The sequence below is a fragment of the Amblyomma maculatum genome, chromosome 2 (genome assembly GCF_055883805.1).
Source record: "Amblyomma maculatum isolate TAMU_Amacu chromosome 2, ASM5588380v1, whole genome shotgun sequence".
Lineage (NCBI taxonomy): Eukaryota > Metazoa > Arthropoda > Arachnida > Ixodida > Ixodidae > Amblyomma > Amblyomma maculatum.
Window position 1 is genome coordinate 64,468,099 of NC_139345.1, and position 15,463 is coordinate 64,483,561.

General features: G+C 48.5%; 1 protein-coding gene across 1 annotated transcript in view; it reads right to left on the bottom strand.

Moving 5' to 3' along the window:
• The window catches only part of Cbp80 (Nuclear cap-binding protein subunit 1), a 52,535-nt gene that overhangs the window by 33,346 nt on the left and 3,726 nt on the right, over window positions 1-15,463 (bottom strand). The window contains exons 3-8 of the mRNA XM_084594313.1: window positions 6,906-7,006; window positions 4,294-4,378; window positions 3,846-3,917; window positions 3,667-3,774; window positions 3,442-3,489; window positions 2,070-2,143 (exon numbers count right to left, since the gene is read on the bottom strand). Coding sequence (XP_084450439.1) covers window positions 2,070-2,143; window positions 3,442-3,489; window positions 3,667-3,774; window positions 3,846-3,917; window positions 4,294-4,378; window positions 6,906-7,006 — 488 coding nt within the window. The remainder of the gene's footprint in view (window positions 1-2,069; window positions 2,144-3,441; window positions 3,490-3,666; window positions 3,775-3,845; window positions 3,918-4,293; window positions 4,379-6,905; window positions 7,007-15,463) is intronic.

The window sequence follows — 15,463 nt, forward strand, 5'->3', positions numbered from 1 at the left end:
TGAAGTGCAAATGGACCCTGTCTGCCTTTCAAGTAGCCAATAGTTTTCTTTAGTTTATGTTTTCATGTCATGGTTATCCTGTTCGCGCTTCATCTGATGCTGATAGTACACTCTAGTATTCATTCAATTTCCATAAGCCGACAGAGAATGTTGGTGAAGCTGTGATGCAACACAGTGAACAACTATATCCAGCTCCAATAAAAAAAAAAATGCACCACCACAGAAATAGCCAGCTGTCTCTCTGCCCTTCCCTTTGCTAGATATTACTGCCATTCTTTGAATATAACTTGTAAAGTGTTTGGTATATATAAACACGCTTCACATTTTTAGTTCTCGTGCTGTATCCAGAGCAGTGTTATAAGCAGAAGCTCAACAATAAAAATCTCACAGGGTTACAAAAAATGTTATGTGTAGCACCACAGGAAGCGAATTCACATAGGTCTCTTTACAGCTGAGGGTGTATTTACTTAGGGCCACGTGGGGCACTGCTTGCGGCACATACCACGTAAGTAACACTCGTGACACTAGCTATATACATGTAATGTAGCAACGCTTCTTTAAGACATCACGTGCTGCACAAATGATGACCACCGCTTACTGCTCGCTACTATGTGTACTGCACAACTAATGATAATGGCTTCAGCAACATGCAGGCAGAACTCAGCGCTTGAAGGTAGAGTAACGACATGCAAGCTCACATCATATGCAGAGGCCCGAGATAGTGCTCAGAACATCCGAAATTCTAAACATTAAACCCAAAGCACTCTGGTCGAGGAGGCAAGAAATCTGAGCAATCGAAAAATTTGTATCAACCGTGATGCAAGTAGAGCATGGCTTAGTGGTGGTGCGGTAAAAGAAATCTGAGCAATCGAAAAATTTGTATCAACCGTGATGCAAGTAGAGCATGGCTTAGTGGTGGCGCGGTAATTAAACTAATGCAGAGAGCTTTTTTCTTTCTTAAATATGTACTCTATCTCCATTGCAAACATGCAGTCTGACGCTCTGCAGGAGAGATGTGGTGCACTGCACTCGAGGACTGCTCGTGACATGTGAAATATATTATGAAATTAAAATATCTCAACAGGTACGCAGAAAATTTGCATTGCCAGGTATTACTATAATCAATTGTCTAATGAGAGTTTTTCTTCAACGATGTGAGCCATGATAAATAGTCGCCACGTGGCTGAAGTGTGTCCAAGGCGACTAAACTGAAGTGGCTAGGAAATAAAAAAAAGAGAATGGAGATGGACAGCGCTAAGAAGGGAAAAAGTAGGGGCTGAAAATGGAGAGAGATGCTGTCAATGGTATGCACACGTTAAAAAAGAGAAGTTTCCATTATCACTGTCGCTCTTCAGTATCAGCGCTCACAAGGGATGTTATAGCTGACACGAGCGCTGCCACACATTAATTGCCCTCAGGCCTTGATAATCAGCTCTTGGTTTTGTATCTTAATCTCTTCGTTGCCATGGCAAGCAACTGCAGCTCGGATGTAAAGGCACTTGGCGAGAGGGAGCTCAATCATGATTCCATCTGCATATAGCTAGGCTAGCAAACTAAACAAAAAAGCAGTGCCCGTGAATGGCACCTCAGCTGCTGCGCCGATGTGCTACGGGTGGTGCAGAGATAAAACAGATATAGTGGCAATGCGTGCTGTGCATACCTAACTTTTGGAACTGCAATTTCGAATCGGACAGTGTTCACGCTAGGAAGAACCAACAGTGCGAAGCAGCCACCACGGCTCAGACACCGGCTTACGTTGACCACTGAACAAGGTCGTTACCAATTTCAGCTAATATATTTTTTTTCTGCAGCACAAATTCACATGAACGTTTCACAGTGCTTTGAATAGTTCTGCTTCATGTTTAGCTTCAGGTCTGCTGTGGTTTCCAAACGATGTTCGCCTTGATTTGCCAAGAATGAGAGCTAAGAAGCATTTAATGTTTAAAATGTCAAGCAGATCTCAACCCATCTATCATTTTCAAATGTCAGCATATCCTTACCAAGTGCATGATCACATAAACATCCAGTCTAACGTTTCATTGCAAATTCACACTTAGCATGCTACGCACCTGATGTAGTCATCAATGTGGCGCATGATCCTGTCCAGTTCTTGGTCCTTTTTCTCATAAAGTTCTCGCCCCACCTGAATTAAAACAAGCAAAACACGAACAGAACTGACAGCTAATCCATGATAAATTAGAAGCAGAAAACGATTTACTCCCACTGGTTAAAATGAGCACAGAAGAATGCTGCTGACACATTTGTGGTTGGCATGTTTTTATAGATGTTGTGAGAGGAGCACTACCTTCAAACAAATGCGTGCATATTTGACGTTATCATTTGAGACATTTATCTTATGTGATGCATTTGTGAATGGTGAAACTCTGGTCCGTAAAAATACATTGTCATGCAGTCCACACGAAAGGGTTCATTTCTTTGCAGATTTAAAGCCAAGCTTTGAATTGCATTGGTCATGCAATTGTGAACAAAAGCTTCCTCCAATTCCTGGCTGCATTCTTGAGCATAAAAAACTCATCATTTCCCTATTTCTGTTTCCTCGGGAACTCCAAATGCAAGAGAGCAGCGACCTGTACAATCTAATTATGACAGAACCCTGACATCAATTCAAGTTTAATTTCAATGTCAGGTAACCAGCAGGATCCTGTAAACAATATACACTGAAATCCTGTTGACAGGATCCCACTTAATATTTTTTTCGGCATAACAGAATCTTTTTCGCCCTATAGGGGCAACACATACAGCTAACAGGATTGTAGTATTTTCACGTGGATTTGGATAATACCATCCCGAAAGTGTATGAAAAGCACACCTAGATTCCAATTTCCCTCCAAAAAGCAGTGAAAAGTGCTAGCCAAGAGTAGCGGCAGTAATAATAACGTGCTCGTGCTGATGTTTCAGTACTATTTGCATGCGTAATGACCCCTCCCCTCCCACTTTTGTAGTTCAGAATTCACACTTCTTGTTCAAATTTTGGTACCAGGGTTTCTTAGTTTCGTGCCTCAGTGTCGGTGGTGCTGAGCTAAGCAACTACACTGCGACTCGACTTGTCTCCTTTCTAGAGTTTCAGAAGCTCTCGACACTGAAAAAAAAAAAAAAAAATGTCCAGAGCAAAACGACAGGTCATTGAAAGCACAGTAATAAAAGCAAGTTCTGTGCCAAGCATGTTTCATTCGCCCCCTTTTGGAGCCTGTTTTGGATAAAATAAATTTCGGAAAATACATTTAGATTACTAATTCCCGTGAAAATCATATCAACGAGGGTCCGCTGTACCAGACAACAGAAGTGAACAGCACCCTAAACATAGTTCTAAACAATGCTGAAAAATCACCCCCCCTCCACTACCAAAATATTCAAACAAACTTAATTTTACACTTTGCAATTAACCTGGTGACATGCATGCACATTAGTAAGAGCACTCACCCATGGCAGAGCAGTCAGTACGGCATACACATACCAATCTGATCGAACCTGCATTTTAGGGCAGAAAGTGAAAGCATGAGAGTCAGTAAAAGAGAATGGTGACAGGCAAGCTGATATGTAACAAGGAAACAATTTTCACCTGTAGCTACGACAATGGTGAACAACTTATGTGTCACAACTGTAATGCATGGCTGTGACGCGTCAAGCATTGTGAAAGTTGCTTACCTGCGGCATGTGTTCCTCCAGGGTGACCTCCAGCATGCTCTCAAAGAGACTAACAACTGAGCCAACCGAAATAACATGGCAGTTAACAAGGTCCGCAAAAACTCGCACCTGAAACAAGGAACGTCTATATGCATCGCTCAAACAAAGGTTTCCAGGGAGGGGGCACAGATACAACTTACAATGATCCTGGCATCTTCAAACTTGCACTCCTTGAGCCGCTCCTTGTAACTCTTCACCAGCAGCTCCAGAAACTGTAAGGCACACAGTGACATTTAAGCACATTCATCTAATAAGGTAAACGTAACGTGCCAATGGGATCCTCTGCCAGGAACCACTGAAAGATGAATGTTATCATGTAACCTTTAACGGCGAGGTAGTGCAGTGGAATAGATTCTAAGGTGAACACTAAGATAGGCTCCAGCGGAACGACAGTACAGGATTGATCACATAGGAAACTTGCCAAGTTATGTTTCGTTTAACGCCTATGATCGAAACTTGCTGAACGTTGAGAAAACAAACCAGAATGTCAGTGTCCCTTTAATGCAACAGGAGACATGAGCACATGCCCACTTATGCCTAAGGGGCTGCAGATTCTACAGACCATGTCCCTGTTGAAGTGAAGCTCACCTCTCCCCCAAAGTTGTAGTTTCGAGCATTGAGCAGCCCGATGAGTGTTGTGTAGATAGTTGTCTTCTCCGGCATGTAGATGGCACTGCATAGAGAAAGTGCATGTGCATCCACCATTAAGCTTCCCATTGCGATGCACACAGTCTTGAAAAGAAAATGAGCTGCATGAAGTGAACAATAGAAGCATGACACGTTACACTGACTTCATTCCTTGAAGCAGAAGCCAACCTGCGGATTCCTACAAATTTTGAACATAAAGAAGCAGACAATTTTGTGCACCTTATTCTCTTTACGTCTAGTTACGCAAAGATCAGGCAAGGTGTGAAACAAAATTACGGATCCCACAATTTCTGAAATGGTTCCATCACTGTGGTAATAGGTCCCGAGCAGCACAAGGACTATAAATAATGTCAATCATTCTGGATTTCGAACAGCTGCTATTATAGGTGCAGATGCTAGCATTCCAGAGTTCTATGAAATATTTGTCACCACAGAAAGCTGCATGCCAAATCAAGCTTGACAGGATCTTGGCAGTCTGTTCAAAAATGTGACCTAGAGGTACATTTCAAGGCTTAGCCACCATTTGTGCACACCTAGACAAAAGCAAAGAAAAAGGCTACCTGGTTCTCCAAATGTTAAAGTTAATTACCAATCATGCAACTGCACAAACAGTAAAAGTTGGAATGAAAAAAAAAAAAAAATGAACACTTCTCAAGCAAATGTAGCAGCATAAAACTTCGAAATATGCAAGCAAGATGAGCGCCGTCCTGTTAATGCACACGCAAAACATGAGCCAAAGAATAAAAACCCAACAATGAGACAAAACTGTGCAAAAACCCCCCAGAACTACAGTAACTGCACGCGACAGTTGCTCACGATGACATGACAATAATTTGCAATGAAAATTCTGCTTATCGCCTGGAAGCAGCTCGGGAGGCTAGCCAAATGCAAAAGAGTATGCTGATATGTAACTTCCCTTCTGAAATTTTTTGCAAGTGATGTTTATTCGGTTTGTTTTCCTAGAGCAGTTTCAGCCAGGCACCTCGTTCGCTTCGTCTGAGCCGTGAATATACGAGCATCGAGATAGTTCAGTTAAAGCTCGGTATGAATCACGACGGGCAAAAGAGGTTTTTGTTATTAGACACTAGCAGGAGAAGTCACATGTCTGCACTGCTGGGTGCAGTTTGCCCCACTGTACTGAGCACCTCAGAGATGTGATGCATTACCAGAAAACCTTTGGTGGCCGAACTAGAAAAATCTGCATGCCAGTGCCCCCTATTAGCAAATGCACAACAGAGAGTGAGGGGTGTCGGCACATCAGGCTGGCCCATCTCGATAATCTGATGCTTGCCTTATCACTGGCATGAGCAAATCCCATGCTGCTACCGCCACTATCCCACAAGGGTGCTTTCAATACTTCATGCAAGGGTATACTGTTGTTCATGTTGGGTATAATGTCAGGAAAGTTGAGCAGCGGCAACACGCATTTTTTGCTTCTTCACGAATGGCACAATTCTTGTCTGCCTAACATGGCAGCAAGTTTGCATGCTAAGGAGTATAAATGCTCGCGCATTGCTTTGACATATGCGGTCAAAGTTTTGCTTGGCCCAAGGGAACGCATAAAAAAAATAGCGTGCATTTATCGGCAGTGCTGCCTTGGTGAGCTGTGATGGTCGCAGCGTGTCTTGGCTCATGCCAAGTTGGCTCAGTTTTACTTTGGCGCATTTGTGCTTCATGCACGTTTAGCTTTAGAAACAAGGTGCCAGCATAACTGCACCACCCTGTTGGGCCGAGGAGAAAATGACAAAGAGGCACCACTCTATTGCTGAATCCTGTTGTTTTATGCAGGTGCACTGGTGGCAATGATAGGTGATGTCACCATCGTGCGACACATCGCTAGGAAACTTGCATAAAATGCTTATTGCTTAAAGCACAAAGCAGAGCACAAAAGTAAGTCTTTGTGTGCATCAACTTTACACAACAAAAAGCACTAATTATATGCTAGGTTTCAGGAAATAGCAAACAATAAAATGTTCTACATTGGTCTTTTAGATATTTACTGTGATTTCAACCCTTGACAGTGTTCAGAGAGAAAAATATTGACACGTGCATTAGACGTAGAAGAAGGAGATTTGTGCCGGTGGCAATCGCGGCATGTTGCTACGTACTTACACACTGATGGTAGTAAATTGGGCCAGTAGTACTTCAGCCGAATCTTTAAAACGTCTCCCTAGCGCTGTCAAAGTTACGGCCTAAAATCTTGAGCGCTTGTCATAATGAACCATCCGCCGGCCACTTGAGGGTCAGTCGCACACTGGCAAAGATTCAGCTGAAGTACTACTGGCCCAATTTACTACCATCAGTGCGTAAATATGTAGCAACATGCCACGATTGCCAACGGCGCAGATCTCCTTCTTCTATGTCTAATGCACGTGCCAATATGTCCAACATTCTCCACTTTAGGCCACTGCCGCTTCTCGCATCAAGATAATAATGAAAGCTAGCCACTCATAACATTTGCACTAGTTCCCATCAAGTGCAGCAATGATTCATTTTGGAAAGCAAACACAGCCAAGGCGAATAGACTTAATACATAAAAACAATGCACATACCATTCAACCAAAATATTCAGGATGTTTCCTTTGTAACTTGGAAGGTCGGCATCTAAAACTCCGGCCAATCCTTCCAGATTGCTCTCCAGGGATGATGTGCTCTGCGAAGCATAAATCAAGTAAATGCCACTGATTCTTAGAAACATTAACCACATTCATCCCTAAGAGCCCCGTAGACTGTAAAGTCATTTACCAGAGTGTAGATTACAACTACAAAGATGCAGGCAATATTGGTATATTACTGCCACTAGAAACTTTTAACCTGTTTTGGAACACATTTAACTAAATAACTGTGTGCCAGTGAACATTCACTAAAGCTAACCAAACAAGATTCAAGGACTATAAATGAGAATAACCCAAATGCTAATACAAAACAAGAATGCAAATCCTGTGCAAAACTTATGTAAAGTAAACAAATAGCACTAAGATAATTAAAGAAACCTGAGCTTATTCAGCGCAGGCTACAAGTCTTATTTGGCTATAGGAGCCTTGCGCTGGCGTTTTGAGTAAGGTGGCGCCGCCTCGTGGCGGTCAAGAAAAACCTGACTGGGTAGTACAACGGCGGCTCTGCCTATGCTGCAGTGCGTATCTCGCAAGCTTTCTACGTAGACTCTCACTTCAGCTACTCGGTGAGCATGAAAAGGTTCGTAATGTATCATGGACATCATTGTGAACCGGCAGTCCCCTAATATTAAAAAAACCAAAAAAAAAAAAAAAACAACAACAAAAAATGCTGCGACTGCCTTCTGGCTAAATGTTCAAAGCATGGGGCATCGATCTTGTCGTGTATCCTTTCGCCTCTAAACATCGTCATTGCCGCTATATTGCCGCTTGCGTCATAGGGTGCCACGGACAAGTTAATTCGACTCTAATGCTCTGTTTCGTAGCCACACAAAACGGGGCTACGGTGTGATCTGCACGGCCCAGGCAATCTGGTGCATGCATGCTCTGGTTCAAGAGAAACGCCTTTTGCCCTACGCTGGCCACTCCGCCCGCTCAAACTAAAATTATATATAGAGTACAGCCAGGTATGTGCACATTTATTTGTGATTGCAGTAGAAACCGTCCGCTATGCTACTGTTTTCGGCAGCTGCACAAGTATAAAAACTGCACATACGTCAAGCAACGAAAGGTGAGGACGGCAAACTAGAGCTCACTTAAAACGTCTGCATCTCAATGAAAACAGCAATTAATTTTCAAGAGGAAACTTTCAGCAGTAGACGGCATTTAGCGCAGATTTATAATTACTAAGCAGCCGACAATAGCATTTCAATCATTATGCACCGTGCATTCAGCTGACAGTGCGAAACTAATGTGCGATGTCCCCACTACGCCAACAGGCAAAAGGTCTGGCTCGAGAGCTGCAAGCACATAAGTTAATGGCGATTGGCAGCTGAGCAGTAGAACGAGGTCAGCGTGCTTTCACTAATATCTGCACCCAATGACGAACACCAAAACTCCTTTCGCGGCAAGATTCGAACGTTTCTGCAGCCCCAGCTTCAGTTTTTTGTGCGACTTTCCAGTACGTAGACTCTGTATTTCATTACGAGTGCGACTTATCAGCTAAACGGGGCGTAAAAAGCAAAAAAACAGAACAAGATCAGCTTGCAAGTTCAGGGACAAGCATGCATTGGATGCAATCCCCAACGGCCCATGAACGGCCCGCGCAAGGTGCCCATAGGAAAGACTGTGCCTCAGAAGGGTTATTTACGCTGCCTATCCCTGTTGCGGTTTCGTGTATTCACATGCTTAAGCTTAGTTGCATGTAAAGCTTTCGAAGAGCTCTACGAATTCGCGCGACACTCACCTGGCTATATCAACTGGCAGCGCACCGAGATTTCGTCTCTGATTTCTGCGCGTCGTATAATGCATGAAATTGGTTTATTTACGGTCCTTTTCACATCGCAAGAACCGTGAAACCATTTTCAGCGCCTTAACTTTTTGTAATTCGTACACAACACAGATTAAAGTGGTGCATTCATACCAACTGCATGCTTTAAAATGCAGACGTCGGGGATTTGTACCACCCAGCAGATGCCTAGAGGGTGCTTTTTAACACAGCATTAAATTCAGACTTGTCGTGAGATTGAGGAGAGATTGAGGAGGGCGCATGGCTATGCAGGGAAAAGTGATGTAGGCCTAGGCTAGCTCAGGATCAGCGCAGCAACAGTGCTCCCTCATCCCGGACCGGTTCCTCTCTCTCATCTCGCTGGCTCTCCTGTTGTCCCACACGGTGATGGCGGGAAGCTCTAAGCGAGAGCGCATGGACGCGCAAATGGTGCAACGCGATGGCTGCCGGAGATGGGTCTACCTCGACGAGACCGACTTTGAGGACCTTCACACAGCCAATGCAGTGGTCTCTTTCACTTGCAAGCTGGATGTACTGTTGGAGACAATTAGTGCCAGGCTAAGAGTGGCGGAGGAGGAGGTGAGGACACTTCAGCGAGACGCCACTTGGGCGTCGCAGCAAACAAAGGGATTACTGATCACACACAGGGATGAAGATGCCGCCTTGGCACCCGACCAGGTGTTCCGGGTGAGTGTCCCGCCTAAAACCTCGACCCAGCCCTACCAGAAGTTATCGGCAGTGGCCACAGACGACCCCATTGTGGTCGATGCCACTTTGACAGGGGGTGGTGACAAGCGCAGCCAACAGGAGCAAGCAGCGAGCGACCGCCCACTGACAGCTGTTGACATGCCAAACAATAGCCTTTTGGGCACAGCGGGAAGCCCGGAGAGCAAAGCCCAGGTGAGGACACTGAGCACCAAAATTGATGCACGCCCGACGTCGCAGCAGACCGTCTGGCACTCTAAATTGCACGCGGCTGGCACTGGGTCGAGCAGCAGAGAGATGAAGGCTGGAGAAAACGGGCAGAATATTGTTGCTCCGGGTGGAATTACGTCAGCAGCGGAGAACGGTAGCCTACCAGACACCATGAGATCATCTGCCGGCCAGCAGCCCAGGCCCTGAGGTAGACGGAGGGACAACACCTTGAGCGAAGGCAAGTGTGCCGGTCAGAAGGTGCCCCGTACGGGTGCGTGGGACAACCTGACTTCCCGGGAAATTTGTGTCATCGTAGACACAAACGTCTCACGCCTGGTGCGAGCCCTTCGCCGCCAGCTGGGCACTTAGACTGCGTGAAGTGGCGCTACGTCTGACAGGCAACAGTGAACAATGTACAGTGTTTACTGTATCGTTATCAGAGTCCCAGAAGGCTGCGCGATTCCTTGGTGGTGCTTCACGTTGGGATGACCGACATGCTATAGGGTGTGGAGCTGGAGGTGGTGTGCCGGTCTATTCGTGACGATGTGTTCCCGTATACGCCGAATTTGGTCATCTGTGCCCTTCCAGTGGTGAGTGCTAAGAGTGTTGACTCAAGGCTGCGCATTGTCCGGCTCAATGCCGAGCAGAAAAGACTACATCTATAGGCGCGTGGAAGCCGCAGGATTGCAAGGAGACCGAGAATTGACGAGGGATGGTCTGCACTACCATGCTGAAGTAGCTCGTCAAGTGGTGAGCTAATTGGTAGAGCTGGCGCAGCATTTTTTAGGCGGAGAGGGCGGGGCATGGAAAACCCGCACAGAGCATCATCTACAGGTGTACCTGACTTTGGTGCAGAGCAAGAAAATGCTCGTTTCTGGTCTCGCAGAACATGCCAGCATGAGCACCGAAAGCCTGTGCAGGCTTGGGAAGATGACAACGGGGGCCCTTGGAGAGGTGAGCACTCCCCTGGCCCTCAGTACGGTGACCTCACCACCGCAGTTGTGAGCACAGGGACGGGCGCCCTGGGTCCAGCCCACCAATTGGGACGGACCAGCTTATCTGACACCACCTGCATCCCAGCTGCCCTTCCCGCCAATCCCGATGTGACCCGATCCTCGGTTCTGTGGACCCGGGCCGACACAGAGTGTGCTGCAGAACCAGTATTATTCGACACTCGCTCAGCAGTCCGGGTCCCAAGCTCACCGAATGGACGCCGGAATAGGCCGCGATCTCTACTACATAGTGGCCGAGATGGTCCATCACCACATGGCGCAACAGGTGCCCCGACCAGCACAGTAACAACAGGCCGCAGGTAGGCTCGGGCCCAATGGCGGAGAAAGGAGCGGCTGTGTTTTTCGGTGGGCTTCCTGAACTTACAGGGCACTCGGCGGGTGCAGAAATGGGCCGAACTGTACCGCGCTTTGGACATGGAGTGGTTTTCGGTGTACGGTGTGGTGGACACACACCTAAGAGACTTGGAAGAACCACCCATTGTTGCTAAGTGGTACTGGTCTGGGTGCAACAGGGATGCCTACAGCCGTAGAGGAGGCAAGGTCGGAATATTGAAGCAACGGGGCCTTCAATAGCAACACGTGAGGGAAGGCTGTAAGGAACATTTGTGGGTGGATGGAAAAGTGTTGGGGCATCCAACTGTAGTGTGCGTGCTCTACTTGTCTCCACAACATCAGGCCGGGAATGTGCAACTGGCGGACTGTGTGCGCCAGGATGTGCGTCGCCTAGCCGCCAGCAAGCAGTTATCCTTGGAGGCTTCAATGGCCACCTTAGTGAGCTGGACGGCCTAAAAGATGCTAATGGGCAACTTCTCCTGCAGCTGGCCGAGGATTTCGACCTGACGGTCACCAGCATTCAGCCACGGTGTGAGGGGCAGGCAACATGGTGCGCATGGTAATTCTACAACTATTGATTATACGTTGGTTTCATCCAGCCCTATGCTTGCACTGCGGGAGATAGGAGTCGATGAGGTCGGCCTTTTCAGCCTCGGAAGCGATCACAACCGGCTACGACTCGTCTTTGAGAGCTCCCGCAAAAAAGATGCAACCAGATTGCGCACCCTGCATCAGGCCTCCCGCAAAAAAAGATGCAACCAGATTGCGCACCCTGCATCGGGCTGGCGCATATCTTCCATGCCAGGCAACTGAGCGAGTGGCCGACGAGTTTGAGGCGTGCCCGAGGAGAGTAGAGGCGCGGACCTATGCCCAGTACATGTCTGCATTACATGCAGCAATTCTGGGCCCCATGGTTCGCAAAAGCTCACGTCTTCATAGAAGGAGGAATCCGTGATGGGATCGAGAGGTGGATGCAGTGTGGCGTTAGCGGCGTGCAGCAAATCACAACCACTGGATGGCCATTAAGGAAGGTGTTCCTGACGTAATAGCGGCCGCTTGGGCAGGCTATTTGCACCTAAACACACGGTGCGAACACTGGTGCAGGCGAGACACGCGAAACACAACTTTTGGCTCATGAGGTCCCTGCGCGAGGAGGGCAAGACGGCAGCACAGAAATTTTGGAGCTATATACGTTCGATAAACTGGCGGGATCCCCCGATGCCCCCAATCATTGATGCGGCAACAGAGCGACTAAAGTACCTGACGTTATATTATGCCACCTTGTATGGAGTGACGGTAACATGTGAGGAGCCTGAAGAGGTGATTGTGACCTCACAGATGGATGAGGAAACTCCGGAAGAAATGGAGCCGCGGTGGGAGGTCACCAGAGGGACCATTGAGTACGCCCTCAACCGCATAAGCGCTCGTACAGCCCCGGGACCCGATGACGTGCCGGCTCGTCTGGTGAAGAGCCTCAGCCCGGAGTCAAGAGAACAGCTCGCTGGCCTCTTGACTGCTGTTATCAAAGGAGCGCCGATCCCGGAGGACTGGCGGCAGAAGAGAGTCGTTTTCATTCCAAAGAATAGAGAAGTGACGGGAACCCTGCTGGACTACCGCCCGATTACAGTCACCAGTGCGATGTACCGGCTCTTTGCCAGGGTACTAAAGGAGTGGCTCAGTGGCTAGGTGGAGGCTCGGGGTGTGCTCACCGAGCTACAGATTTGTCATCCCGCAGTGTGCAGGCATCACGTGAAAGGAGAGGCGCTTGTTGTTGTGCTGCTTCATGGACGTCGAGAAAGCGTATGAAGTGCCCCATGAAGCATTGTTCTCGTGCCTGCTACTGTGCAATCTACCAAAGACACTCGTGATAACCATCCGGCGCCTCTGCAGGCGAACTACATCCCTGTGCGCTTTGGTGATGTACATTCAGAGTGCACAGTGGTGACGAAAGGCCTTCAGCAAGGATGCACTGTCGCCGCTTTTGTACCTCATGTGTGTGTTGAGCGTGGAGCGGGCCTCGATGATTGCATCAAGCCTGGGATTTCGCCTGCGGCTGAGCACAAGCGGAGTCGACGAGGGCTGCCGATTGCCAGGACTTGTGTTTGCTGACGACCTGGTCGTAATGGCAGAGTCAGCGAGGGACCTTTAGCGGCTCGTTGATATCTGCCACGCCGAAATCTCCGTGCTGGGACAGCGGTTCAGCATCAAGAAAACGGCGGTAGTACGGCTGGCTGGTGAGCGAGCAGGCGAGGACAGTCTAGGCGAGCACCATCTGACCACCTGCACAGCTTATAAATACCTCGGAGTACACCTCTCCAATGGGGCAGACATGTGCTCTATGCGCGAAGCGGCGCTACGGCACAGTGCTCTCCAAGCTCACTGCAACCTCCGCCGCCGGTGCCCGTTGGGCTGCAGCCATGATTTGATGGTGAGCGACTTCTGGAAGTTGGTTCACGTGCCGACGCTGACGTTCGCCAACTCCGTGGTTTGCCCGTCGGCTGCTACGCGCGGATGGCTCGAGAGGCGACAGCACGAGGTTGGGTGCATTGCCCTTGGCTGCCATGGCTATGTTGCCATTGAAGCCATTCAGGGCGAGGTAGGTTGGTCCACCTTCAAGGCCCGGGAGGCTGCCAGCAAGCTGGCCTATCGCGGCCGCCTGCTCTTCTTGCCATGGGAGCGGTGGGCGAGGCGCGTATTTGAATAGTCGAACCCGGATATATCGAACTCGAAGGGGATCGCGAAATAGTTCGATATATCGATAATTCGATATACAGAAATCGGCTTGTGACGGCACTTACGATGCGAAAATACGATACCGTATTTGTCGCGTAATCAACCCACTGGCATAATGAACCCACCCTCCACTTTTGCACCCCAGAATTTGAAAAAAAAAAAAAAAATGCGTAAGGCTAGCTCGCTCACATGCAAGCGACGAGCGGCAGCGACAGAGCAAAAATTTTCAAACTTGTTGGAACTGCGTCCCTCTCGCAGCTCGAGCCACCGCGGCAGCTCAAAACAAGGTTTCTGGCGGCAGGAAATCGCGAGCATTTTCGCTTGCATGTCGATGGCGCGCGTCAGTCCATTTCGGTCGTCTCATCCACAGCTCATTGGCAGCGTGCCAAGATGCTGCGCAGCGATAACATCAGGGCGCGTTTACCTTTTTATAGCTCCTGCGGTGGCGGGGAGCGACTTGGCAGAGTGCCCGTGATGGCTTGATTGCACAAGCCTGGTTCGATTTATCACGCCGCGCTTGGGGCGGGCGTCATGATCGCAGCAGCTGACCGCGTGCTTTCGCTGATTCATACATGCAAGGATAGACGATCAAAAAAAAAATCCCCGCAAAAAAAGAAAAAAGGAAAAAATCCCTGCCGCTTTTTAACTTCCGCAGCCGCCATATATTACGCTACGCCGCGCGTACAGCCAGCCAACGATAAAAAAGAATGACTCTCGCAAAACAAAAAAAAAAAAAAAAAAAAAAAAAAGAAAAAAGAAAGGAAGGAGAGAGAGCTGGCGCAGGCGCCATAGCCAGGTCCGGCGCCGCGCTACCGCACGTAGAGGGTTCGCAACACACGCTGGAGAAAGCGTCCGACGTCTGTCTGAAAACGGGCTGAGCTGGCTTGGCGCATGCGTTGCGCGTGCTGAAGGAGAGAGATAGCTTAGCAAAAGAATGGGCACACCCACGCACATGGCTTGCAAACGCCATGTGTTGGCGCGCGGGAAACGACAACTGCAGATGCGCGCGCCTTTGGGGAATGGGTGCGGCGCTGCCCAGATCAGCTGTCGCCGAACTGTCCCCTCTCATTCCTTCCGCGCGTGGCTTGAAAACGTCACGCGGCAAACGACCAAGGGTGATGCGATCGTCTTAGGGGAAGGCACACTTTCCAGTGCGTGGTGCGGAGTTCGATATATCGAACGACCGGAGAAATTGAGTTCGATATATGACGCGGCTTTCCTATACTTTTACGTGGGATTTTCAAGGGGATATTTCGTGAGTTCGATATATACGGGTTCGACATAACCGGGTTCGACTGTATTTGGTTGCCACATGCATCCGGACAGACTGGGCCAGGCGAGTGTATGAACTCGAGAAGAAGTTTGGCTTTTTCACCCACCCTGTGGTGGCTGACTCTCCATCCAAATGGGCTGCTGAAGTGCAGCTGTGAGGGTGTCAGGTGGGCCAGTGCTATGGAAGCCAAGTCCATGTTGGCGCTGTACCGACAGCACAAGCAGAGCATCGGCCCGATGCAGTTCTACAACAATAGCCTAAGCAGCAGCCTCCTGTTTGAGGCACGGGCTGGTGCCCTGCAGCCTTTGCTCTACTGGCGCTGGTTCGATCTCGTAGTGTCGTGTATGCTATGCAGGGTGTGCGGCACTGAAGACAAATCGGTGGAGCAAATAGCCATGCGCTGCCCTAGACTCTCCACGCCGGCCATAGAGGGTGCCACACT